The sequence below is a fragment of the Enhydra lutris genome, unplaced genomic scaffold (assembly GCF_002288905.1).
Source record: "Enhydra lutris kenyoni isolate GAN:26980312 unplaced genomic scaffold, ASM228890v2 scaffoldscaffold46, whole genome shotgun sequence".
Classification (NCBI taxonomy): Eukaryota; Metazoa; Chordata; class Mammalia; order Carnivora; family Mustelidae; genus Enhydra; species Enhydra lutris.
Genome location: NW_019154130.1, coordinates 16300777 through 16325370, shown reverse-complemented (window position 1 = coordinate 16325370; position 24594 = coordinate 16300777). Strand labels below are relative to the sequence as shown.

At 45.0% G+C, this 24594-nt stretch overlaps 1 protein-coding gene across 1 annotated transcript in view; it reads left to right on the top strand.

The window, feature by feature from the left end:
* LOC111156474 (coronin 1C) overlaps positions 1-16964 on the top strand; it is a 75858-nt gene extending 58894 nt beyond the window's left edge. Inside the window, exons 4-11 of the mRNA XM_022517398.1 lie at positions 3324-3453; positions 6791-6972; positions 8140-8259; positions 9225-9329; positions 11303-11448; positions 13618-13675; positions 13770-14015; positions 16017-16964. Coding sequence (XP_022373106.1) covers positions 3324-3453; positions 6791-6972; positions 8140-8259; positions 9225-9329; positions 11303-11448; positions 13618-13675; positions 13770-14015; positions 16017-16136 — 1107 coding nt within the window. The 3' untranslated portion in view covers positions 16137-16964. The remainder of the gene's footprint in view (positions 1-3323; positions 3454-6790; positions 6973-8139; positions 8260-9224; positions 9330-11302; positions 11449-13617; positions 13676-13769; positions 14016-16016) is intronic.
* Positions 16965-24594: the final 7630 nt, after the last annotated feature.

Below are 24594 nucleotides of genomic sequence, written 5' to 3'. Positions count from 1 at the left end.
GAGTTGTTTGTCCAAGATCATCGCTGTAAGTGTTCCAGGCAGGATTTGAACCAGGGTCTGTTTGGCTCTGGAGCCCATGGCCCAACCTTCTACATCATACCACTGGTCTTTGATTTTTGGTCTCTTAGAAATCTCTGCTTTCTGTTAGTAAACCCCTCAACAGCAGAGCCTGTGTGTAGTCCCCGCTTCCCCTCTTGCCTGGTAATAGGCCTGCCTTATAGAGGCTACTCAAGAGATGTGCTGTGTGAATGAGTGACCGAGGTGGTAAAATGGGTTAGAAACCATTGAATCTGCAAGGTGAGATTAAAAAAGGAACAGAATTTCCTCATTTTAAAAATTACATAATAATTGTTTTGCTCCATCATTAAAATTTCCTTGCAATCCAAGGAAAACATGGATGAGGAAGGAGATAGGAAAAGGTAAAGTCCCATTACGGGCTCTGCTTCTGCCCTCATATTTAAGATTGGCAATGCTGACTATTAACAAAGACTTACCTCACTCCACGCTTCATTAGGGATTTAGAAAACACAGTATTTAGTTGTGGTCAGAGTTGAATACAGGGTGCAGAGGTTTCTGGTCCTTGTAAGAGAAGCCAGCAGCCCGTGGTTGTGGTGCCATCTGGAGATGGCAGGTGGTGTTACCGCTCCTCCAGTTCTAAGCCCAGGTCAGAATTCGGTTTGGAAAATGCATTTCCTGTTGAGTCACTAAAGTCCCATTTCATAATAGTTTCTCTGTGACTTTAGGCTTTGATCAAATCAGTTTTCTGTTCTTTCTGTTAAAAAAAACAAAAAAACCCAAGACCTGTTTTCCATTCAGATAGTTAAGTTCAAATTTGGAGTTGTTTGACTAATCATAAACCCTTCACTAAAAGTAGGTGTGTATCAGGATGAAAGCAAACCTGTGATGCTGGGGGTGGTAAGCAGCACGGGTCAGTCTGGTGGAGAGAGGCAAGGTAGGTTTTCTTTTGCCCTCTGTGCTTGTTCACAACTGCATTGTTTAAAATTTGCTGAATGGTGAGGGTTCAGGGGAAATCAGGTGACGTCTAGACTTGGGCCCTTAGAAGGCACATTTGTTTTGCCATGATTGGCATAAGGGGTTATAGTTAGCCTGGGCAGATTTTAGCTGTAAGAATGAATGATCACTTAATTCGTGACTTTTTCCCATTCTTCAGGATGGCAGACTTTTTCTTCTAATTTTTTGCAGGACAGCAGAACTGAGCTGAACCTTAAACACTCATCTAATCCAGATCTCTGCCTTCCCTAAGCAGTTGAAAACAGACAGTTGTTTGTCTCCTTAAAAATCCCCAACAAAGGAAAATTCTGTTTCTCACTTGTTCCACTGTTGAGCATGATTTTTCACTGGCAAGTTCTACATTTTCCACGAATTAGTTCCTTAAAATCTTTGGTGGTAAATTTACTTATTTTAATATATTACTTAAAACATTTGAATTGTTTAGTATATTTTAAATATAAAATATATTTTAAATATAATATATTTAAAATATATTAACTTACTTAATGTGTTTTAATCTCTGTATACAAGAAGATAGTTATTTTAAACTTTAGCCTTTTCACAAACTTAAATATTACTTAATGTCTTTTCTGCAGGATTCTTAGTGCTACTCAGCTTAGTGGTGTCTCATTTCTTTCTTCCTGGAGGGTGTCTCTTAACCTGTTAGAATTCAGGTCTTCCACTGTCAAAGTTTTTTGTCCCTTCTGTCTAATGCTTTTCCCATCCCCATCCCCCTCTGCCACCCAGTCATGTCCCCAGCTAAGATACGATGAATCTTCTGTGTGTCTCCACCAGTCAAGAGGATTTTTTAAACTGCTTCATTGAACTATAATTCACATACAGGTCACCCACTTAAAGTGTACAATTTAAGGTCTTAATTTATTCACAGATACATAAAACCATCACAGGAGACAATTTTAGCACATTTCATCACCTCAAAAAGAAACCCTGTATCCATTAGCTATCCCTACCTCTGAGTCACTAGCACTAAGCAACCACTAAACTACTTTGTGTCTCTGTGTATTTTTCTGTTCTGGACATTTCATATACACAGAATCTTGTAATATGTGGTCTTTTGGAACTAGCTTTTTTTATTTAGCATTATATTTTCAAGCTTCATCCATGCTTTAGCATGAGTCAGTACTTAGTTTCTTCTAGGGACAAGTAGTATTCCCCTGTATAGCTATATCACATTTTGTTTATCCATTTCTCAGTTGCTGGACCTTTGGGTTGTTTCTGCATTTTGGCATTCATGAGTAATGCTGCTGTGAACATTCGTGTACAGATTTTTGTGTAGACATGTATTTTCATTTCTCTTGCATTACCTAGGGAGTGATATTGCTGGGCCATATAGTAACTCTGTGTTTAAACATTTGAGAACTGCCAGACTTTTCCCAAGTAGCCACACCATTTTACATTCCTACCAGTGGTGTAGGGGGTTCTGATTGCCCCCCATCTTCACCAGCACTCACCGTCTGTCTTTTGATTATAGCCTCCCCTTGGGTATGAACTGATGTTTTATTGTGGTTTAGCTTTGCGTTTCCCTAATGACTAATAATGACGAGCATGTTTTCATGTGCCTTTAAACTATCTGTATATCTTTCTTGAAGAAATATTCTATTTAAATCCCTTGCCCATTTAAAAAATTGGGTTATTTTCCTTTCATTATTGATTCGTTAAGAGTTTTTTATATATTCTTTTTCACTGTTTTGATTGTGTTCTTTGAAAGGCAGAGTTTTTAATTTTGATGAGGCCGGTTTATTTTTTTCTTTGTAAGATTTTCCTGTGCTAGATATTTCAGAGCTATTACGTATATTTATATTTTCCAAATGTAAAATCACAGAAAACATGGTGTTTTAAAAATGACACCGTCCCTAGGAGCCCTGGTGGGTGGAGTTTGCTCTCCCCTCTAGAACCCTGGCCTCACTGGGGGCTGTCACCCCAGTGCTGCTTCTCATGGGTGCTTCACTTGTTTCCTATTCTTCTTTCATTGTTCTTGTTGTTGTTTTTTCTCCTGTACTTCTAACTGGAAAGTTTTGAATTTAACAGGGAATTTAAAATAAAATCTCAACTATTAAGTACAAGTGGAGAAGCAACATTTTGTAGGCCTGACGGGTGTTCTGATCTTTAATATTCTACTCCATTTTTTTAAAAACCTGCATAGAGTCAGTGTACAATATTCTTTGGCTCTTTCATCCAAAAACCAGTGTGTGTTCTGTTTATACAGAGCAGGTCAGCAAACTGGATGGTCACAGGAAAGGTGACAACGAAAGATCATCCCTCACGATCCCTCTTGCTTTCTTTCCCAACAGGTGTGGCAGATCCCAGAAAATGGACTTACCCTTTCCCTGACCGAACCTGTGGTGATTTTAGAAGGCCACTCGAAGAGAGTTGGCATCGTGGCCTGGCATCCGACTGCCCGCAATGTCCTTCTTAGCGCAGGTAGGAGAGGACAGTAGCCAGTGTTCTGATGTGTGCCGGGCACATCTGAGGCAGCGCACTGGGACTCCTTGATGAGGGGCCGAGATGGGGTGGCTCCCTGGCCCCGCTGCCCCCATGCACACAGCTGTGTGTTGAAGGCCACTTGGGGAGTCTGACTCAAGACTTCTTCCCCAGAGAAATGAACAGATACATTCTTACCTAACATTCCAGCAGATTCATGGCTCCTGTTGGGGGCCTTTCTTGGACCACAGTGTTAGTTTACTCCTTTTATAGCAGGAGGATCCCTGGTAGGAAGCTGGGTACCAGCTCTGAATGTTATTGCCAACTTCAGGCGGATCTTGTTAGTCAAATCTCTTCCTTCTGTTAAAAAGATACTTTGAGTTTTCTTCTTATATACAAGTAGTATATGTATGTTATAGAAAATATATGTAAACAAAAGGAGAAAATAAAATCATTTGTAATCCAGCTACCACCCAGAATATCATCATTGATGTTTCCTTCCAGAAGGTACTTCGTGCACATAAATGTGCACATAGATGATTTTACCTACAAAGATGGGTTCAGAAACTTTACATGTGACCTGCTTTCTGTGCTTACTGGTGTCCTGGTCCTGTTTGGGTGTCATTAAATGTTATTCCTATGATTTTTTTTTTTAAAGATTTTATTTATTTATTTGAGAGTGAGAGAGCTCGAGAGCAGGGTGAGGGTCAGAGGGAGAAACAGACTTCCCACTGAGCAGGGACCTTGATGCGGGGCTCAATCCCAGGAATCTGTGATTGTGACCTGAGCTGAAGGCAGGCGCTTAACCATCTGAGCTACCCAGGCGCCCCATTCCCGTGATATTTTTAACACCGCCATTAGTAGTCTATTAGTAGTCCATTGTCTGGATACCTTCATTTATTTAATTAGGCCCCTATTTCGGGACATTCGGGTTTTCTGGGGTTTTTTTTTACACTGTTGATCAGCATTGTAGTGAACCCTCGAATCAAGATTTAGTATTCCTCTTGGTTTGCCACTTGAGTAGTTTCCAAGTGTTATCCTATAGAAATCTTGTCCTCTGTCTGCAGTTTGAGATTTTATCTTTTATGGAAGCAATACAAAGGTCACAAGGGAGCTTCATGGGATGGTGGAAATGTTGTGTATCTTGATTGTGATGGTGGCTACATGAATATATACATTTGTCAGAATTTAGCAAATGTATACTTTTTTTTTTTTTTTTTTTTAGATTTTATTTATTTATTTATTTGACAGAGAGTGAGATCACAAGTAGGCAGAGAGGCAGGCAGAGAGAGAGGAGGAAGCAGGCTCCCCGCTGAGCAGAGAGCCCAATGTGGGGCTCGATCCCAGGACCCTGAGATCATGACCTGAGCTTAAGGCAGAGGCTCAACCCACTGAGGCACCCAGGCGGCCCGCAAATGTATACTTTTAAAATGTCAGAATTTGTCAGAATCTAGCAAATGTATACTTTTAAAATGGGTGCATTGGATTGTATGTAAATGATACCATAATAAAATTGATTTATTAAAAAGAGTACTAATGTTAGTAGAATTTTTTTTTTTAAGATTTTATTTACTTATTTGACAGATAGAGATCACAAGTAGGCAGAGAGGCAGGCAGAGCGAGAGAGACGAGGAAGCAGGCTCCCTGCTGAGGGATGTAGGGCTCAATCCCAGGACCCTGGGACCACGACTGGAGCCGCAGGCAGAGGCTTTAACCCAGTGAGCCACCAAGGCACCCCAAATGTTAGTAAATTTTTAAAGATCTTTCCCCTCACCAGTAAAAAGGAAGGGGACAGTTGAGTTTTTAACTAGGAATAGAGGGTGTTTATGATATAATAAGGTAAGTTAAAAAACACCAGGTACCTATTGAAACCAAGGGCTACTTTTCAAAAAAGATGCTATCTAAAACTGTTTTTAGTTAAAATCACAAGTGACTCTACCTGGGAACCCTTCTGATGTTCTACTCAGTCTGATAAGGACATAAAACAGTTCCAGAGGTGGAATTCCATCGTGGAAATTTTTCTGCAGCCCCTTGTCATAGAGATCAAACATCAGCTGACTGATCCCCATGCTACCTTTCACAAGCAAAGGAGAACGGTTGATGGCAGTGTTGTGCATGTTTTATGACTACATGATCCATCCATGGTGGCTGAAGTTACACATTTGCCTCTGGTGCACAAGGCAAAGGAAGGGTCAAGTCTCTCCCCAGGGTTCAGCTGCAGCTTTACTGTTGCGCAGGCTTTCCTCGCCCCCAGTCTCCTGTTTCTAGCCCACAGACAATTTAGGTGTCTGGATATCAGTGGCTACGTTTTTTTTGAAGTGCTTACAAAATTGGCTTATTGGCAAGAATTTATCTTCAGGATATCCATCCCTTAGTTTGCTTCCTCCTTGTCCTGGAAGCAACAAATGGCACCTGCTTTTTAAGGAGTCTTGGGTGAGGCACCTACGTGGCTGAATCAGTTGAGCATCTGCCTTTGGGGCAGGTCATGGTCCGAGGGTCCTGGCATTGAGTCCCTCATCAGGCTCCCCGCTCAGCAGGGAGCCTGCTTGAGAGTCTCTCTTCCCATCTGCCCTTCCTCACCCCTTCTCTAAAATAAATCAATCTTTATAAATAAATAAATAAAAATAAAGGGGCCTTGCGCCCGATGCCTGAAGCAAAGTGGAGTCGGTGAGCAGAGGGGTGTGGCTGCATCAGCACTGTGGCCTCTTCAGGGATCAGCTTCTGAACCCACACACCTGCTTGATTACAGTTTGGACTTTGGTCTTGATCTGTTTCTCTCCCCTTTTAAAGATAAAGACCTGTTGTGAGCACATGCATCTCCCTTCCACTTACTTGATTTGCCATGCTTTGATATAAGACCATGTTTTATAGTATTATTGATCTGAATAACCCGCTTGTCCCACATTTTTGTTGCGTGTTCTATACAGGTATTTAAACTCTTTGTTTTTAGTTCTGCTGGAGAAGAAGTAAACCGTATTCATTCTGATGTTGGTTTTACTAGAAAAGGGAAGCTTAAGATCACATGGGGTCCACTGGCCCCAACTAACTCTCAAAAAACATGGGATTTTATTTTCTTAGAGTTCTCTTGCCATTGCTTTTTGTTTGTTTCAGATGAACCGAAACTTAGCAAACCATGTTTTCCCTTTAACACATTTCTTTTATATAGATGTCTTATTTCTTTGTCGCTTGAGTTTCTAACTCCCAGCAAGTAAATAGAGCCCCTTAAAATCAGTGTCTGTCTTTCTGTGCGTACGTCCCCTCACTGTATTTGTAGCTTTCAAGTGTTGCTGTACAGGTGTTTCTAGTCTCTGAGGGGTGTGGCTCTGCTTGCTTTCAGGCTGTGATAATGCCATCATCATCTGGAATGTGGGGACAGGGGAAGCCCTTATAAACTTGGATGATATGCATTCAGATATGATTTACAACGTGAGCTGGAACCGGAATGGCAGTCTGATCTGCACAGCTTCCAAAGACAAGAAAGTGAGAGTAATCGATCCTAGGAAACAAGAGATCGTTGCTGTAAGTATGCTTAGGATAAACCCCCCCATCTTGGTACCACTTCAGTGAGTGTGAACTTGTTAAGGCAGGCTATAGAGGCCTCGCCCCTGGTCAGCGGAGCCTTGTGGGCAGATGCCGGACCGTGAATCCACAGAGCTTTATATAGGCTTCTGCCTTCCAGCCACCCTCCAGAGCTGGGCATTCTGGCATTTACACAAGTCTTACCTCTCGCTTGGTGACCATTTTTCACAAAGAAACAAATTTTTTTATCAGTTCACTAGAGGCCTTGAGAATTTACAAGTCTAGATCAGCTAACCTAAACAGTTAACTGCATTCCTGGCTTAGTGCTCAGTACTGATCCCCGCCTCTTCCTGTAGCCATCGTCAGAGTACCTCACAGAGATGCCACAGGTTCTCTTTAGCTCAGTATCTCAGTTTCTGCCACTCAGAGTAGGCCTCAGCAGACAGAAGGTGGGCATTTGGGACTTGAGCTGGGGTTGAAACAGCAGGTGCTGGATCCCAGAATGTCTTGCATCAGCCCCGGTCTCTGGTCCTGCATTTGCCTCACTCTGGAAGGTGCTGGTTCTTTGGCAGATTTACCTCTTAAGAGTTGGGTGGCTGTTGTGACTAGTGCTTACTGAGCAGTGGGGACTTGCCCGACTTTGCGCCAAGTGCTTTCTCCACTAGAACCTTCCAGGGCTCACTACTAGTGCACTCTCAATGAACAAATGAAATTAAGGAAGGGGGTTAACTGAACTAGACTTCCTTCTGTCCAATGAATTTGGTAGAAGCCGTAGGGTATATCCAACTTCCAGGTTATCTTCTTGAGAAACGGACATCTGGCAGTCCTTTCATGTTTTTTATTTTTGCAGGGCATGGACTTGGGTTGGCAGTAAGGGCATGGTGAAGGAGTGAGGCTTTTGAGTCAGCTCCTGGCATCTTTGCTTGCTCACTAGCTGATGGACCTTGGCCAAATTACATAGTCTCTGTTTTTTCATCTTGGGAGGAAACTTACACACACACACACACACACACACACACACACGTGCATGCCTGGTAATCTGAACGGCATGGGGGCATGGGTTGGATTTAGTGTATGAGCCCCCACTCTCCCACCCCACCCCACCTCACCTCACCTCACCTTTCTTGCAGTTTGAATATAATATGCATATTATTCTTGGTCCCCCAGGAGAAGGAGAAAGCACATGAAGGAGCAAGACCCATGAGAGCCATCTTTCTGGCTGACGGGAATGTCTTTACCACTGGTTTCAGCCGCATGAGTGAGCGGCAGCTGGCTCTCTGGAATCCGGTATGTCCCTTCCCAGCCTTTCCACTGGTTTATACTTGCGATTTCTCTCTTTTCTGAGCAGGTCTTTGGGTGGGTAAATGGATTATAGGATTCTTAGTGTAGTTTTCTGAACTCCTGCTGGTCTTAAATTGGGTGGACATTCTCATCCTCACTGGAGACTTACTGCTTAAATGTATTACAAAAATGCATTCTTGATCCTCTCAAGTAGTCTCTGTTGACTACATTTTTTAAAAAAGAATGCACAAAAAAGCCAGTGTTTGGAACTTGGAATTTATTCCAATTTCCGAATTTATTTTATAAAGAATTTGATCAAATGTGTAATCAAAATAGTCATGCTTAGGAAAATGTTGAGAATAGCATAAGTGAAAAAATAACAAAACTGAATATACAGTATGATCTCAGTCTCTGTGTGTGTTGGAAGGAAGGAAGTAGACAAAAACGGTCATTTTTTTTGCTACCCACTGGACGGTGGGATTATGGAATATGGGATGATTTTTATGGTCTTTCTGTAACTTTAACAAAGAATGTGTATTTGCAATAAGAAACATTTCTTTTAAAAAAGAAAATGGGGTGCCTGCCTGACTCAGAGTGTGTGACTCTTGATCTCAGGGTCATGAGTTCAAGCCCTACATTGGGCATAGAGCCTATTCTAAAGAAATACATTTTTTTAAAAAAGTAAAAGAAAAAGAAAAAAAAAAATAGCCACAAAGGACAAGGGCCGTCTGTCTCATCTTTGTCATGGAATCACACCAGTGTGTACATTGATGTTGTCAAATTGACAGTTTTCAGTGGGTTGGAAAATCGGTATTTATGTGTTTGAGTTGGCATCTACATGTATGAATATTATATGTGCATTGTTAAAGCTTCATTACTCTAGGAAATTGCTCAGGTAATTGGGGATAAAAGAATGATTCCCCTTGTAAAGTATATGTATACAAATATATATATTTGTATCTTTTTCCCAGAAAAATATGCAGGAACCCATTGCTCTTCATGAAATGGACACTAGCAATGGGGTATTGCTGCCCTTCTATGACCCTGACACCAGTATCATTTACTTATGTGGAAAGGTAAACAGTCCTTTTAATGTTTCATATTAAATTTAATCTTGTAAGAGGAAAAGTATCCTTCAGAGATTTAGTAGATGGGCAGTGCTTTATATCACTTTAATATTTTAATTTGTCGGATTTCTGTGTGTGTCTTAAGCTAAAATAAGGACCAGTGATTTTGGTGTGTTTTCAGTCTTGAGACTGGACCCTTTGAACTTGTCACTTGTGTGGTGATAACATACTGTGTTCAGGACTTCTGACTGCAGTAGGGATGGGGCTCTGGTGTTGGGGCAGATGCTGACAGGGATAGCTTTGCTCAGGCGCTCTAATGAGAAAGAGGACACGCTGATGTCCTTTCACCTCTGGTGCCGTGGGATCCGGAATTTTAGATTGCTCTGTAATGGTGTGATGAATGAGTAATGAGGTCGCCCATCTAATGCTGAAATCCGCTGAGGAGCCCTCCGTCGGCATGTAGGTCCTTACACCACATGCTGCGGACTTGTAGGGAGAATAGTGCTTTGTGGATAGGAGCTTTTGAAAGCCTCAGAGATGCTCCAGGATGTTTTTCTTGTTCCTGGAGCTCAGCATTAGGGCCCTGAGCTTGAAAAGTATGTGGTCTGCCTAGTTTCAGAAGGTGACACTTGTTACAGGAAGACCCCACACTGAAATCAGAAAGCCTACCTTCCTGCCTTCCAGTCTCCCTAACTACAGTGTTGCTAGATTGATGATGATGATGATTTCTTTTTAGTGGGCAGTAACCTGAAAGTTCCTTATTCTTTCGTAGGTTCCGTTTTCCTTAGAATTGCTGTAGTTGAAATAAATGAATTAATGCAACTGGAGCTGTTGATGTATTTGCCCCAAACCTGTTAGATGGCCCCTTGCTAGGTAAAGCCAGATATGTCTCACTTCTCATAGTTGACTGAGCATGCTCTACATTGTCATAGATCAGTTGCTTAGAAACTGGGGTCTTGTCTGTTTCCTGGAAAGTCATTTTACTTCAGATGTTCACAGCTACCATAGAGTACATCAAAACAAATAACAGGAGCGGTTACCCAGATATTATTAACATGAGGTGGAAGGTTGTTTTGAGTATGCAGGAAACAGTCTGTGTTTAGCTTTTTCACCATTGCTTTAGATATTTACATCATTGAAGCAAGTAGAAACCATGCAAAATGAGAGACTTGAAGGCAAGGGCATAAAACTGCCTGGTTATTTATATCACACGCACACGCATACATACCAAGCATGCTGCTTCTGGCAGGCAGCCTTGCCTTCATTGTTCAGGTTGGTATAATTGTGTGACAGTTATACTTGGAGAGACTATCATATGCTTCAGATCTTCAAAAACATCTGACCTTTCTAAGCAAATGTGTCACAGAATTTGACACATGGTTACGAGAGAGCACTGCCTTCGGAAGTTAAAGGATACTCATGTTTTAGTGAGTATCTTAATTATGAATTAAGAATTACTATGAGTTAAGAATAGTGAATTAAGAATGATTTAAGAGCTGTTTATTCTTAATGTTTCTGAATTATAAAAATCTTACTTTTTATAGTCATCTGATTGGCCGATGTCAGTGCCCTCAGGCCTGTGAACGACACCATTCTGTTGCCAGTGAGAATCAGTCACTGCCTTCTCCACAGTCCAGACTTCTGTTTGTTCTTTGAAGTTGAATTGCAGTTGCAGTTGCATGGCCAGAGGTGTTGACATTTTTGCCCTGACTCCGACTTAGTGTCTAGGCTCAGTAGAGCCAAATTCGAGGCTTTAGCAGGAGGCGGAGGAGACCGTTTGAAGGACATTCTAGCATCTGATAAGTGAGGGCTTGCCTTGCCAGGAAGAGCAACCATCATATCCTCTTCCTCTGAAGAGAAGGCAAAGGTTGGCCACTGAGGCGGAGTCCCGGTTAATGCGGGGTTTAGAGGGGAGAGAGACCCCACTTCAACCAGATGCTTTAAGTAACATTCAGCGTGAACTTGTCTTTGATTTCTCGTAGGGTGACAGCAGTATCCGCTATTTTGAGATCACAGATGAATCCCCGTACGTCCACTACCTCAACACATTCAGCAGCAAGGAGCCTCAGAGAGGGATGGGCTACATGCCCAAGAGGGGACTCGATGTTAACAAATGTGAGATTGCCAGGTAAAGAGTCGGGCTGGTAAAGTCTTCAGATTGTCTGTGCCGCCTGCTTCACAAGAGCAGTACCTCCGCCAGTCGTGCCTGGAGCCAATCTGTGTGCCCTTTATGGTGGCGTGGACTTGGTATTTCGTTTCCTGCCCACACTTAGGAACACGGAGTTTTATTTACTTTTTAAGAAGATTTTATTTATTCATTTGAGAGAGAGAGAGAGAGAGAGAGAGAGACAGGAGAGAGCACAAGCAGGGGGAGCAGCAGAGGGAGGAGGAGAAGCAGACCTCCAGCTAAGCTGGGAGCCTGATGTGGGGCTTGATCCCAGGACCAGGAGTTCATGACCTGAGCCGAAGGCAGACTACTCAGGTGCCCGGGAACATGGACTTCTACAACAGTGAAGAACCTTTCAAAATCATTTACTTGAATTGTGCCCCTCCCCAGTCTTCAGACTACATAACCTGCGGTGCATCAATTAGCCGAGGCGCACTGCGGACTTACGCAAATACTGTAGCCTTCATCTCTTGTCTTCAGGCTGAGGCTGTGGCCAGTGTCCCTGGGAAGCAAGCAGGGAGAGCCTGCCCCTGGGATGGAAAGAAGAGATGGTTTTTCTGCCCTGTTGGGGGACAAACAGGTTCCAAACTGAATTGTAGACCTCGTGGATCCTGTTAGAGAAACCAAAGACCGATAGCTGGGTTTTGGGTTAACTTGATTCAGGAAGTTCAGCTGTGTTACAGAATTCCTGCCTCTCTACCCCTGTGGATTTTTCAGAATTTTATATTGCATAATGCTAGTGGTCTTCCTAAGGGATAGGCCTTTTTCTCCTCCTAGTCAACAAAAGATAGTCCCTGAGACTCATGAATGACTGTCCATTTAAAACAACAGAATGACTAGCACTGCACTATCAGGCCTGTGGTCATACCGCACATTTGTAGAAAACTATATTTCTTCATTTCTTTTTTTTTTTTTTAATTTTTTAGAATTTATTTTAGAGAGAGCGCTCACATGCAGCGGGAGGGGCAGAGAGAGAGAGAGAGAGAGAGAGAGGGAAAGACAAAGATCTCAAGCAGACTCCCCACTGAGTGCAGAGCCTCACGTGGGGCTTAATCTCATGATCTTAAGATCATGATCTGAGCCAAAGTTGAGAGTCGGGCACTTAACCAACCAAGCCACCCAGGTGCACCACAATACTGCATTTCTATGGACATCTGCCTAACCATGCTGTCCTAGTCACATAAGTAATACATCTTTGAAAAACAAAAATAATTTTTTTTTAATACATTTAACTCTATACCTGGAGTTAGTGAAGGAAAGCTGTCACAGATAATTCAAAATTATGGTGTAAACCAATCTCCTCAAAATATGGTTCAAAATAGATTGAATCCAAACTTAAGATTGCCTCCAGTATTTGGGAAGGCCTTTATTTTACTGTCATCTAACAGTTGAAAAGACTATAAGCACAATCATTCAGGACACCTCCTACGTAGGAAGTGTTTCTTGAGCATTCGTTAGATGCTGGGCGCTGTGCTGAACATGCTGCCGTGCTCGGTCCTTGAGCTGCCTGGCAGTCCCAGGGCAGTCTTTTTTTTACCGCCAAGCTGACTGCAGAGGTTCCCACTCTTCCCACATTTTGGATAATTTCAAATTTTTCTTGAGCGTTAGACATGGTGTGGTTAACTTGGATGCCAAAATTTTAATCTTAAGATTGTTTTCCTTCTTAAAAATCCTCTTTATGCTGACAGATGTTCAGTCACCTCTAGTTGGCAGAAGACCTGGCCTCCAAGTCATAGATCGTTGCTGTCTGATATTGGGTGTTTGCTCTCTCCTGACTGCTGACTTGGTGACTTCTCCAGAAGTGACTCATTGTCAGTGGTGGAGGTTCCACCATGGCAGGTCAGCCCCCAGATGACTGGGGTTGGACCATCCCCAGAAGCACAGACGGAATTCTCCTGGTTCTTGTTTCTAGTCCACCATTTCCTAGCACAGTTTCTCTTGGCTTCTCTTTTTTCATCTGGAAAATAGGAACACAAAATGTACCTGTTCCCCTGGTAGATCTGCTAAGGTGATAGGCAAAGCATTTCGTATCCCATACAGCAATGTAGAAGATTAGTTTTTGGTCAGGAAGCCTGTTATCTGGCCTCCTGTTTCACTTAATACAACTTTGCCTTTATTTCCCCCTTGAAGATTCTTCAAACTTCATGAGAGGAAGTGTGAGCCTATTATCATGACTGTTCCCAGGAAGGTAAGTGCCCAGTTTCCTAGGCAATTCATGTTTAAAAAGATTTTTAAAATTCCAGGACTGTCTTCCTAAGGATTTTCCCAAAATGTCTCTGTAGTCCGACCTTTTCCAAGATGACCTGTATCCTGACACAGCGGGGCCTGAAGCAGCACTGGAGGCAGAGGAGTGGTTTGAGGGGAAAAATGCAGATCCAGTCCTCATCTCCTTAAAGCATGGATACATTCCTGGCAAAAACCGGGATCTCAAGGTGGTCAAGAAGAACATTCTGGATAGCAAGCCCACTGCAAATAAGAAGTGTGACCTGATCAGTGTCCCCAAGAAAACCCCAGACACGGCTAGTGTGGTAAGGACTGCAGGAGCTGGAGAGTGAGCTTGGCTGGCTCAGGGCTTTTACTTATTTTTTTAAAGATTTTTTTTCTTTTTAAGATTTATTTATTTATTTATTTGGCAGAGGGGGAGAGAGAGCGAGATCAAAGTAGGCAGAAAGGCAGGCAGAGAGAGAGGAGGAAACAGGCTCCCTGCTGAGCAGAGAGCCCGATCTGGGGCTCCATCCCAGGACCCTGGGATCATGACCTGAGCCGAAGGCAGAGGCTTTAACCCACTGAGCCACCCAGGTGCCCCTTTTATTTTTTTTTTTTTAATTTATTAAGAGAGAAATCACGGGCAAGGATGGGGCAGAGGAAGAAGCACAGTCCTTGCTGAGCTGGGAGCCTGATGTGGGGCTCTATCCCGGGACCCTGGGATCATGAACTGAGTTGAAGGCAGACGCTTTAACAGTTGAGCCACCCAGGTGCCCCAGGCTCAGGGCTTTTAGTGAATGAGAATGAGAATTTTTAAGAACCTTCTTGGTCACATGACGTTTATGAGCTTGTGGCCACTTTTGGCTCCTTTAGCTGTGTTTTTTATAATGACCAGGGTAGAAGTCAATCTACTACCATCTTAGAGAAAGAGTGAGTGAGAGAGAGAGAGAGAGAGCAAGCAAACATGAGTTAGGGGCAGAGGGAGAGGAAGAAGCAGGCCCCTGGCTGACCAGGGAACCTGATGTGGTGGGTTCAATCCCAGGACCCAGGGATCATGACCTGAGCTGAAGGCAGACACTTAACTGACTGAGCCACTAGGTGCCCCTGCTTGGGTATTTTCTTAACTGTTTCTCCCCCCATGTTTACATTGATGTCTGATTGGGGTAGAAATGAAACACAAGAATGTGGGGCTGCAGTTGCTGGAAAGAGAAGGTCCCAGGAAGGGGAAAGCGTGGTAAGAGGGTTCAGGAGTGCTTGGTGTTACGGAGAAAAGCATCTGGTGGTGAGTGAGACTAAGCAGCAAAGATGATCTTGGGCTTCTTGGCAAGAACCATTTCAGTGGAGTGGTGGGAACCAAGAGCCTGATGTAGGAGACCTGCATGGCCCCTGGGGGGTGCTGCTGCTGCTGGGGGAGAACAGGGTCTAGCTAGGGAGGACAGGGTGTGCGTGGGGAGTTGGTGGGAGTAGAGCAGGATCCCAGGGAGCCAGAGGAAGGGCAGTGAGTTGTCAGTGAGAAGGTGCATGGAATGAAGAGCCAAGGTGCCTGGAGGAGATGCCTCTTTGGCCGTGACTGAGGAAACCACGTGGGGTGCCATGGCTTGCAGGGTTTCCAAATGAATCACCTCCACCTGGGAGAGACTGAGTCCTCTTCAGAAGAGTTCTAGCAAGCAGGGCAGGGGGTTTAGCTCCTAAGAAGGACCCTTCCTGGGAGATGGTAGGAGCTCTGTAGCTTCACCTCTGACCCAGGTCACATAGACTTTACTCCTTATGGGGTGCCTGGGTGGCTCAGTCGTTAAGCATCTGCCTTCAGCTTGGGTCGTGATCCCAGGGTCCTGGGATCCAGCCTTTTTTCGGGCTCCCTGCTCAGTGGGAAACCTTCTTCTCCCTCTCCCACTCCCTCTGCTTGTGTTCTCTCTCTTGCGGTGTTTCTCTCTGTCAAATAGATAAATAAAATCTTAAAAAAGAAGGAAAGAATTTACTCATGACATTGCATGGGGTGGCTGGGCTGTGGGGCAGCCCTGGAGGGATTGGTCCTGTCCCACAGTTTATGTCCTGAGTCTCAGTGCAGGTAAGTGCCCAGGCACAGGGAGTGGGTGCAGCGCTGTGGGAACCTGGTTCTGCTGTGGGCTGCAGGTGGACTGACCAGCCGACAGGTGGCCTTCTCTTCGAAGGCCCAGTTTGGTGCCTGTGGCTTGCCACTTCCAAAGTAGAAAATTAGATTGTATGCCTTATAAATTCTCAACTGTGGTAAGGTTCATTTACTGCGTTTTAGTAACCTCTTGTCTCTCCATCCTCCCTGCCACCGTCTTTTCTGGTTTCCTTAGCAAAACGAAGCCAAGTTGGATGAGATTTTAAAAGAGATCAAATCTATAAAAGACACAATCTGCAATCAAGATGAGCGCATTTCCAAGTTAGAACAGCAGATGGCGAAGATCGCAGCCTGAAGGCCCACCCCCAACCCCCACAATGGGAGCAGGAACCTGTGCTTGGCAGCTGGTTGTTGGCGTGGTCCCAGGGAGGGCGAAAGGGAGGCACTGCCATTCGGAGACATTCCGTGTCACATTTGTCAACCAGCGATAGGCCACATTCCAGTAAGAACTCAATTCGTCTCCCAAATTTGCAGAAACAAAATGTGATTTAAAAGCTGAGCTTTTTATCAGAAAGCTTTTTTGATGTTTTAAGTGTTATGTGACTTGTCGAACTTTTAAAAGACAAAAGTGCTACTTTTAAAATCCCAGATACTCTGAATTTTAGAAAACCAACCAATTCTGATTCAGTGTCGTGCCCAAGTACCTTTTTTTTATAAACAGGGACCAATGCCACATTGCTTTTTGTATTTCTTTTTTTTTAATGTTGCCAAAACCAAAAGTAGCTTTCTTCCCCCTTGTATTTTGCTACTTTGCAGTATTTGTGTGTGGTTTTTTTTTTCCTTAATTTGAAAGGGACAGCACTGTGTATGTTTATAAACTAAATGAAGATATTATTTTGTATACACATTCATCTGAGAACAATCAGAGCAGTAGCCACATGGTGCTGGCTCGTTTGCAGCACAAACCTGGTCATCCTCATGACTACAGAAGGAAGACTTGAAAAATCACGTGGGTTCGCATCACCACCCTCTCCTTTAATGGAGTCTCTGATCAAAAAAGCTCCTATTGTATTGCTTCCTTTCTTCCCTTTCTCTTTTCTAGAAACTGGGTGGTTGTACCAGAATGGAATTTCACTTCTTGGTTATCCTGTGCTTCAGATGATTATAATCTAACCTAAACTAGCATGTGTTTCTGCAGTTTTGTTATACACATAGAATCTATTGCATTAATCACTTTAAACATCATGTTTCAGGTTTCGGTCAATACTTGACAAGGGTGCAGGGGACAAAAAGCCACAGAAGCCACTGTGGAGTGCTCCCTCTTGCCCATTCAGCAGCTTGCCTAGCTCTTGAGTACAGTAGGGGACTAAGACCTAGGGAAACTGAAGGGGAGTGCGTGCCCTCCCTCGCCCCCCGTGATCCTCTGCTCTCCTGCACATCCCATGGCGTCCCTATGCTGTGCTGGAGGCGGCAGCAGCTCTCCCTGCACCACTGGAGCCCCTGCCCTTCCCGTGGTCTCATGGATGCAGCCACCTCTCTCAGGGCTCCCCCAGCCAGTCCTTCTGTCCTCCCTGCCTTTCAGCCCTCCCCACGTTCAGCTAAGAGGAGGCTGGAGGGCACTATTGAATATTGAGAGTGAGGAGAACGGTCTAGCATGATGCAAGACCAGGGGGTCAAGGCTCTGCTGCAGTGGTAATGTGTACAGACCTGTCCCTTCGCGCGTTCTCCACACAAACCAACCTGCCGTGCCCCTCCAGCGCACACAGAGGCTCCCCAGACGCAGGGGCCAGCTACTGAGCTCTGATGACCTGTTCCATTCCTAAGTTATCCTGAACTTCTCTCCCATTTCCATGTTCTCGTTTTGCATGCTTGAGGAACAAGATTTAAGGAATCTCTGGGAAAGGCTGAGTGCGTGTGGTTGAAGACGAAACGTATAGTGCCAGTGGGCCCACCCAGGGGCGCGCTCGTGCCTGTTCCTGCCGGTGTGGGATGGGACTGGCGGGGAGCATCTGTAACTGGGAGCCAGGATGGAGGTGGAGTGTGGCGACAGTGGGTTGGAATGCCCGGCCAAGCTGGGGCTAATGTCTGTGTAGGACAGGTACCGTGTTTTTACCCAGTATGGGGATTGCTGTCTCCACAACTTCTGAATGTTTGATGTGGTTTTGTGTGTGTGTGTGTGTGTGTGTGTGTGTGTGTGTGTGTGTGTGTAATACTGGAGTGGATAATGTGATGTGAGGAAAACAATAATCACAGTGACTTATACTCAAACCTGTACATGTTTCTTTATCAACGTAATCTGCTGAGGACCTTCATTTTTAAGATTGAGAAATGTTTTAAGGTTCTGATACCAAATTAAGTAAAGGAAACTGTTGATGGTGGTGGAACACCATAGCGAATGTGGTTCAAAGAGAAGACAGAGGGCAAGGAGAAATTACCCTGATCTTAGTGTGTAGCTTATGACTTATTTAATGAACGGATGCCCAGCCAGGCTTGGAGTCGGCGCCTGAAGCTTTGTGGATTATTCTTCCTGTTGTGTCTTTTCCTTTTTTTTCCCCCTTCTTTTTCTTTTTAAAGCCGTGCTATCCCAGAGGAAAACCAGTGAATTACTCCTAGATCGGCTCTTATAGAGCAGCCATAGTATTCTGTCAAAACACTTGCTTCCATTTTCAAAGATAAAAAGTCATTGATTACAAAATGGTGTCCGTGTTTATTTCACACCCCAGCTGTCTCTGAGGCAGCTCACAGCCTCTGTGACTCAGTGGAACCAGCTGTGCGACTGTTCCTCACTAAGGGTGAGTACAGGGGAGGTAGGGTGGACCGCTGCACTCCCACACCAGGGGAGGTCGAGTCGGGTATAGTGGAGTGAGGGCTCTGTGCCGGGTTCTAGCAGGCCTCCAGCTTTTACCAGGGGTGGGATCTGGGGAAGATGATCTCATCTTGAGGCATCTCTTTCCCTGCTTTGAAGGAGGGATACGAATGCCACGTCACTCGGAAGAGAGATACCCGCACCTGGCCACACAGAGAGCCCTCGCCACTGCGCTTGGCTCACAGTGTGACTGCGACCAGCTGAGTCCCTGACCGTGCCTTTGAAAGCTTTGCTTCTTCAGTACAAGTACGGCCCTCTCGGCTTCGCTGTGATTTTTATTCCAGCAGAGGGTTTCAGGGTCATTTGAACTTCGTGGCCTTTTTAGCTTCCCTTTTTACAGCAAAATAGCATCTCATGACATTTCAGTGATTGTAGCAAGGAATCACCCACCCTTTGGTTTTTCCAAAGGTTTGTGAGCATGAATGACTGGCACAAAGCTCCCCCTCCCCAAGTGTGTTTTCCTGAAGTTGCTGTCATCTGTGAGGAGGACGGCAGCCGGCTTCGTGGTCAGCCTGTGGCTGCAGGAAGTAGAGTCGGCAGATGCTGTCTGTGCCCCTCCAGGATGCCCACGGTCAGGGGGTAGACACGTGTGCGCGGTGTTGACAACCAGCTTTCTTTCACTTCGGCTGCCTTGCTTCTATGCCAGAAGACCTAAAGGTCACCATGTCAGCCCCAGACGGCCAGCCAGGCCCCACTGAGGAAGGACTTCTGTTTTTCTAAAGGCTACTTCCCTTGCTGTTCTTGGTGTCCTGTGTCCAGAAAAACTTCTTGTTGGCTCTTAAGAATCTGTTAACTCTTAAGTGACCCTTCTTTTTCTGCTAGCATGTTAGAATATCATGAAGCCATCAGTGGGCTCGAATGTGAGTCATGGCCAAGGACACACCTTTCCCTCCTTAAGACAGGCAGTATTGGACAGTGCCCTTTGTTAAAGCCCTTTCCTTCGAGGCTGGAGGGGGTGTATGCTTATTGGCACAACTTTCCAGAGGGCAGTGTGACAAGGGACATCTGAAGTCTTCAAGGTCCCTACCTTTTGGCCCAGGGTTTTCACCTCTGGGAATTTTGCCCCAAGGAAACTAGTAGGGGAAGAATTAGCAGAGGAAAAATTAGTTTAGCAGGCTTGGTTAATTAACCAGCCCAGGACCCATAGCTTTTGACGAGCCCTCTTAAAGATCTACACACATACAATGTATATTTATGTGTTGAATAACACAAGTCTTGTTGCTATATGGAGGTACCAACTGTGGGTAAATTTTATTTAATTAGATTTTACTGAATTTCGTATTTCCCATAAATGCCCTATTCCCAGAGAGTTAAAATTAATGTATGAATGATGAGTTAGTGATCTATTGAAAAAAGCGCCCTAAATCCATGGGGGAAGGAAGTGGTGCAGAGCCATGAAGCAGCTCTGGGGGCGGGGACTCCGTAGAGCTGCCCAGCGACGCCTATGTATATTCCTGATCTGGTCAGTGGTTAAATGGAAGGAAACTATTTTCAAGTTTAGAAGAAAAATAAGTCCTTTTCTATCTAGATTTTAGTCTGGGGAGAACGTTTTAAATCACAAAGGAAAAACCAGATTGCTCCGTAAAAATCAAATCATACAAGATTTTTGAAATGTTGAAAAAAGTGAAGGTCATGGAAGCTGGGAAATAGATTTTTCAACCAACGTGACACGCAGCAATATGCGTTAATATTCTTTGTCTCGGCCCCCGCCGCCTGTTCTATCTGAAGGGGCGGCGCTCTCACCTCCCCAGTGGGGTGCGTCCGGCTATGAGGCCGAGTGGGCTGTTGGGCCGCTGGCGGCCGGCCTACCTGGCCCCAGGAGTTCAGCCTATCAGCCCGTCAGGAGGCGGTTTGAGGAGACTGCTAGGTGACACTAGTCAGAATGAGCTTTGTCCCCTGATGGCAGGTTTCTGGAAGAGATGGACTGGAGAAGTGGGGAGGGAGAAGTTGCTCCAGGTCCAAAAGTAGTCAAGGGTAGGGTGGCTGCCCAGTGTGTTCGGTTGGCTGAGCTGTGGAGAAAGGGGAGTTTAGAGAAGCTGCTGGAATCGGCAGCTCGGTGTAGCTTTATTGTACGCAATGCAGCCAGGTAAGAAAACCGATTTTAAGGGCCCAAGGTAGTAAGTGGGGGGCTGGGGGGTGGAGGTGTGTTCGGCTGAGGAGCGCGGCTCAGGTGACCAGAGAGCCCGGCCTGTTCCCGCTGCCCCGGAGCCTGGAGTCAGGGGACAAGTGAATCACTGGAGTGTGCTCGCTCAGGAGGGCAGAAAGCACGGTCTGTGAGCCAAACCACGGGGCGCTTGGCTCCTTTGAGTGGAGAGGCTTTCTCACACTGGTCTCAGACTGGGTATTTTTGGAAAGGATGACAGCGGTGGGTTTGCAGCAGCGCTGGAGAGCGGATTCAGGCAAAGGCCTAATAGGAGGCGGGAAAGCTTTGGGTCGAACGAGACCAGCAGTCATCGGTGTTGCAGAGGGAAAGCGAAGGAGCTCATGGGGTGCCCGGTGGTGTGTGCGGTGCAAAGCAAATGAAGTCCTTTCGCTGCAGTCCAGGTGATGCAAATAGACTAGTTTCAAGCAGTCACACCCAGGGTGCCTGGGGGCCCCGAGGGGCTGCAGGAGCTGAGGTGCTGGGTTGCCGGATGGAGCCTCACCTCCACCGGGTGCCCCTCTGGGCCCGAGCAGCAGGCCTTGCCCTCATCATAGCCCTGCTGTCGTTACTTCTCTCCACCCCCACCATACACACGAGTCGGGATTCTGCTGTCTTGGCGTTTAGCGGGTAAATAACTTCTTTTTCCGGTGAGGGTGTGAAAGTGCTGGAGAAAATGGTCGTCGAGCAAATGACCCAAGTGGTCCAGCTGTGTTCGGTGTGTGACTGAAGCTGTGTGCCCTGACGGTCGCGAAATCAGCCGCCAGTGTTTTAGCAACAAAATCCAAGCTTGTGGGCTGCACCGAGAGGTCTGAGAACTGGGAAGTTGCCCCATAAACAACAGGAAATTGTTGCAGGTTCATTTCCGTGCCAAGATGATACTTGGGTTGTCAGAGGTAGAAAAGGCACCTCATGGTTAACAAACTGTGAGACTGCATATGGCCCCCCTCAACTACAGTTGTCTGAAACAGGAAAAGGAGTTACCACCCTGGCCAGTTTCTGCTCAGGGCTGTGGATAAAAATGCCGCAAAAGGTGGCAAGGCGGAGAATTCCATATAGCCATCTGGGCACCTGCCAGAAACTTCCCCTTGTAGAGAGAACAGACCATTGTCTGAACAGCCTTGTAGCTGGTTCCTCTACCCCCACCCACCTGTTCCCTTTTTTGCTTCCAGAGTAATGGTTTCTAGAACAATCTGTCAAGATCTCTGAGGGGGACACAAGTGGTTCCCCTTATCTCCAGGATAAAGTCCATGCTTTTCAGCCTCCTCCATGAGAGCCCACTTGACTTGCTCCCTGCCTCCCACCCCACCTGATTCCCATCTCCTTTCTCCTATGCCACCATGGACTGTCAGCTACTTGTGTGGGTTGTAGCTTCATGATTACGCACATACCGCAGATGCTTCTCACACTGCTGCTGTCAACCCACTAGTCCTTGTCCCTGTCATCTCTGATGTGTACTAGCTTCTGTGCTAGGGTTCACCAGAGAGAACCAATAGGATGTGTACATACAAAGAGATTCATGATAAGGAACTGGCTCTTGGTTAGGGATACTGATAAGTCCCAAGGTCTCCTGTCAGCAAGATGGTGACCCAGGAGACCCGATGTTTCCATTTGAGTCCAAAGGCAGTGGAAAAAACCAGTACTCAAGGGTACGCAGGCAAGGAGTTCCCGCATAAGTACCCATTTTTGTTCTTTTCTGGCCTTCACCTGATTGGGCGAGGCCCACCCACACTGGAGGGCAATTTGCTTTCCTCAGTCTAGGGATTCAAATGTTAGTATCTGGAAACACCCTCACAGACAAGCCCAGGATATTTGCCCAAATGCTCTAGATACTCTAGGGCCCAATAAAATTGACATAAAATGTACTATCACCATAAAATGTGCTATCACATCTTCCAAACCAAACTTCCTGCTCCCTGCTTTAATCTCTTCTCAACACAAAGACCAGAGTGACCATTTAAGGTGTTAAGGCAGATGTGGCAAACTGAGGCCCACAGGCCAAAGCTGCCCTGCTGGAAGTTTCTGTGGAGCCCACAAGTTAAGGATGGTTTTTTATGTTCTTAAATGGTTGGGGTCGGGGGACTTTAAAAAATAGTGACAAGTAAAAATATGTGAAATTCAAGTTTTAGTGAGCACAAAGAAAGTATTGGAACAAAGCCATTCCTGTTCGTTTAAGCAACATCGATGGCTGCTTTCCCTTTACACCTTCAGAGGTGAGTTACAACAGAGACTCTATGACCACAAACCCTAAAATATTTACAATTTGACCCATTAAGAAAGAGCTTGCTGACCCCCATATTTGGAGTCAAAACCCCCTATGGTTCCTCCTCCCACTCAGAATAAAAGCTGACCTCATATTTGACTGGCCCAGCTGCCTCCCTGACCTCCTCTCCTGATGTCCCCTTGTTTTCAGGAGGCCTCCTACCTTTGACATTCCCATGCACGGCTCTCTCCAGACCACCCAACCTTCCTCCATCCCAGCATCCTCAAGGCTCACCACTTCGCTCTCCCTCTTCTCCCATCTTCCCCATAATGCTTTATTTCCACCAGATGAAATTCAGTTGAGACTTTGACTGTCTCCCCCGAACTGATTGTAGACTCCACAAAGACAGGAACTCATTTCATGCACTTTTATCACCAGAATCTGGCAGATTGCTTTTAAGAATATTTGCTAGAGTGAAACTTCTTGTAAGACATTGCTAAAGGCAAGGGGAAAAAAGCAAAAATGAACTATTAGGATTTTATCAAGATATAAAGCTTCTGCACAGCAAACAGTTAACAAAACCGAAAGGCAACCTAGGGAATGAGGGAAGATATTTGCAAATAACATAACAGATAAAGAGCTGGTGTCCAAGACCTATAAAGAACTTAAAAAACTGAACACCCAAAAAACAATCCAGTCAAGAAATGGTCAGAAGACATGAGCAGACATCTCTTCAAAGAAGACACACAAATGGCCAACAGTCACATGAAAAAAATGCTTCACATCATTTGGCATCAGGGAAATACAAATCGAAAGCACAATGAGATACCACAACACACCAGTCAGAATGGCTAAAATTAACAAGACAGGGAACAACGAATGTTAACAAGGATGCAGAGAAATGGGAGCCCACTTACACTGTTGGTGGGAATGCAAGCTGGTGTAGCCACTCTGGAAAACAGTATGGAGTTTCCCCAAGAAGTTAAAAACAGAGCTACCATATGACCCTGCAATTGCACTACTAGGTATTTACCCCAGAGATACAGATGTAGTGATCAGAAGGGGCATCTGCACCCCAGTGTTCATCACAGCAATGTCCACGATAGCCAAACTGGAAGGAGCTGAGATGTCCTTCAACAGATGAATGGATAAAGTTGTGGTTTATATGTAAAATGGAATATTACTCAGCCATCATGATGAATACTTACCATTTACATTTACATCAATGTGGATGGAACTGGAGGGTATTCTGAGTGAAATAAGTCAATCAGAGAAACGCTATTATATGGTTTCACTTACATGGAATATATGAAATAGCACAGGATCATAGGGGAAGAGGGAAAACAATGGGAAGAAATGAGAGAGGGACACAAATCATGAGACACTCTTGACTCTGGGAAACAGGATTACGGAAGGGGAGGTGGGTAGAGGAATGGGGTAACCTGGTGATGGGCATTAAGGAGGGCACGTGATGTGATGAGTCCTGGATGTTCTATGCAACTGATGAATCAATGAACCCTACATCTGAAACTAATGATGTACTATATGTTGGCTACTTGAATTTAAATTTAAAAAAAAGAAAAATATTTGCTGGGCGGGGGGGG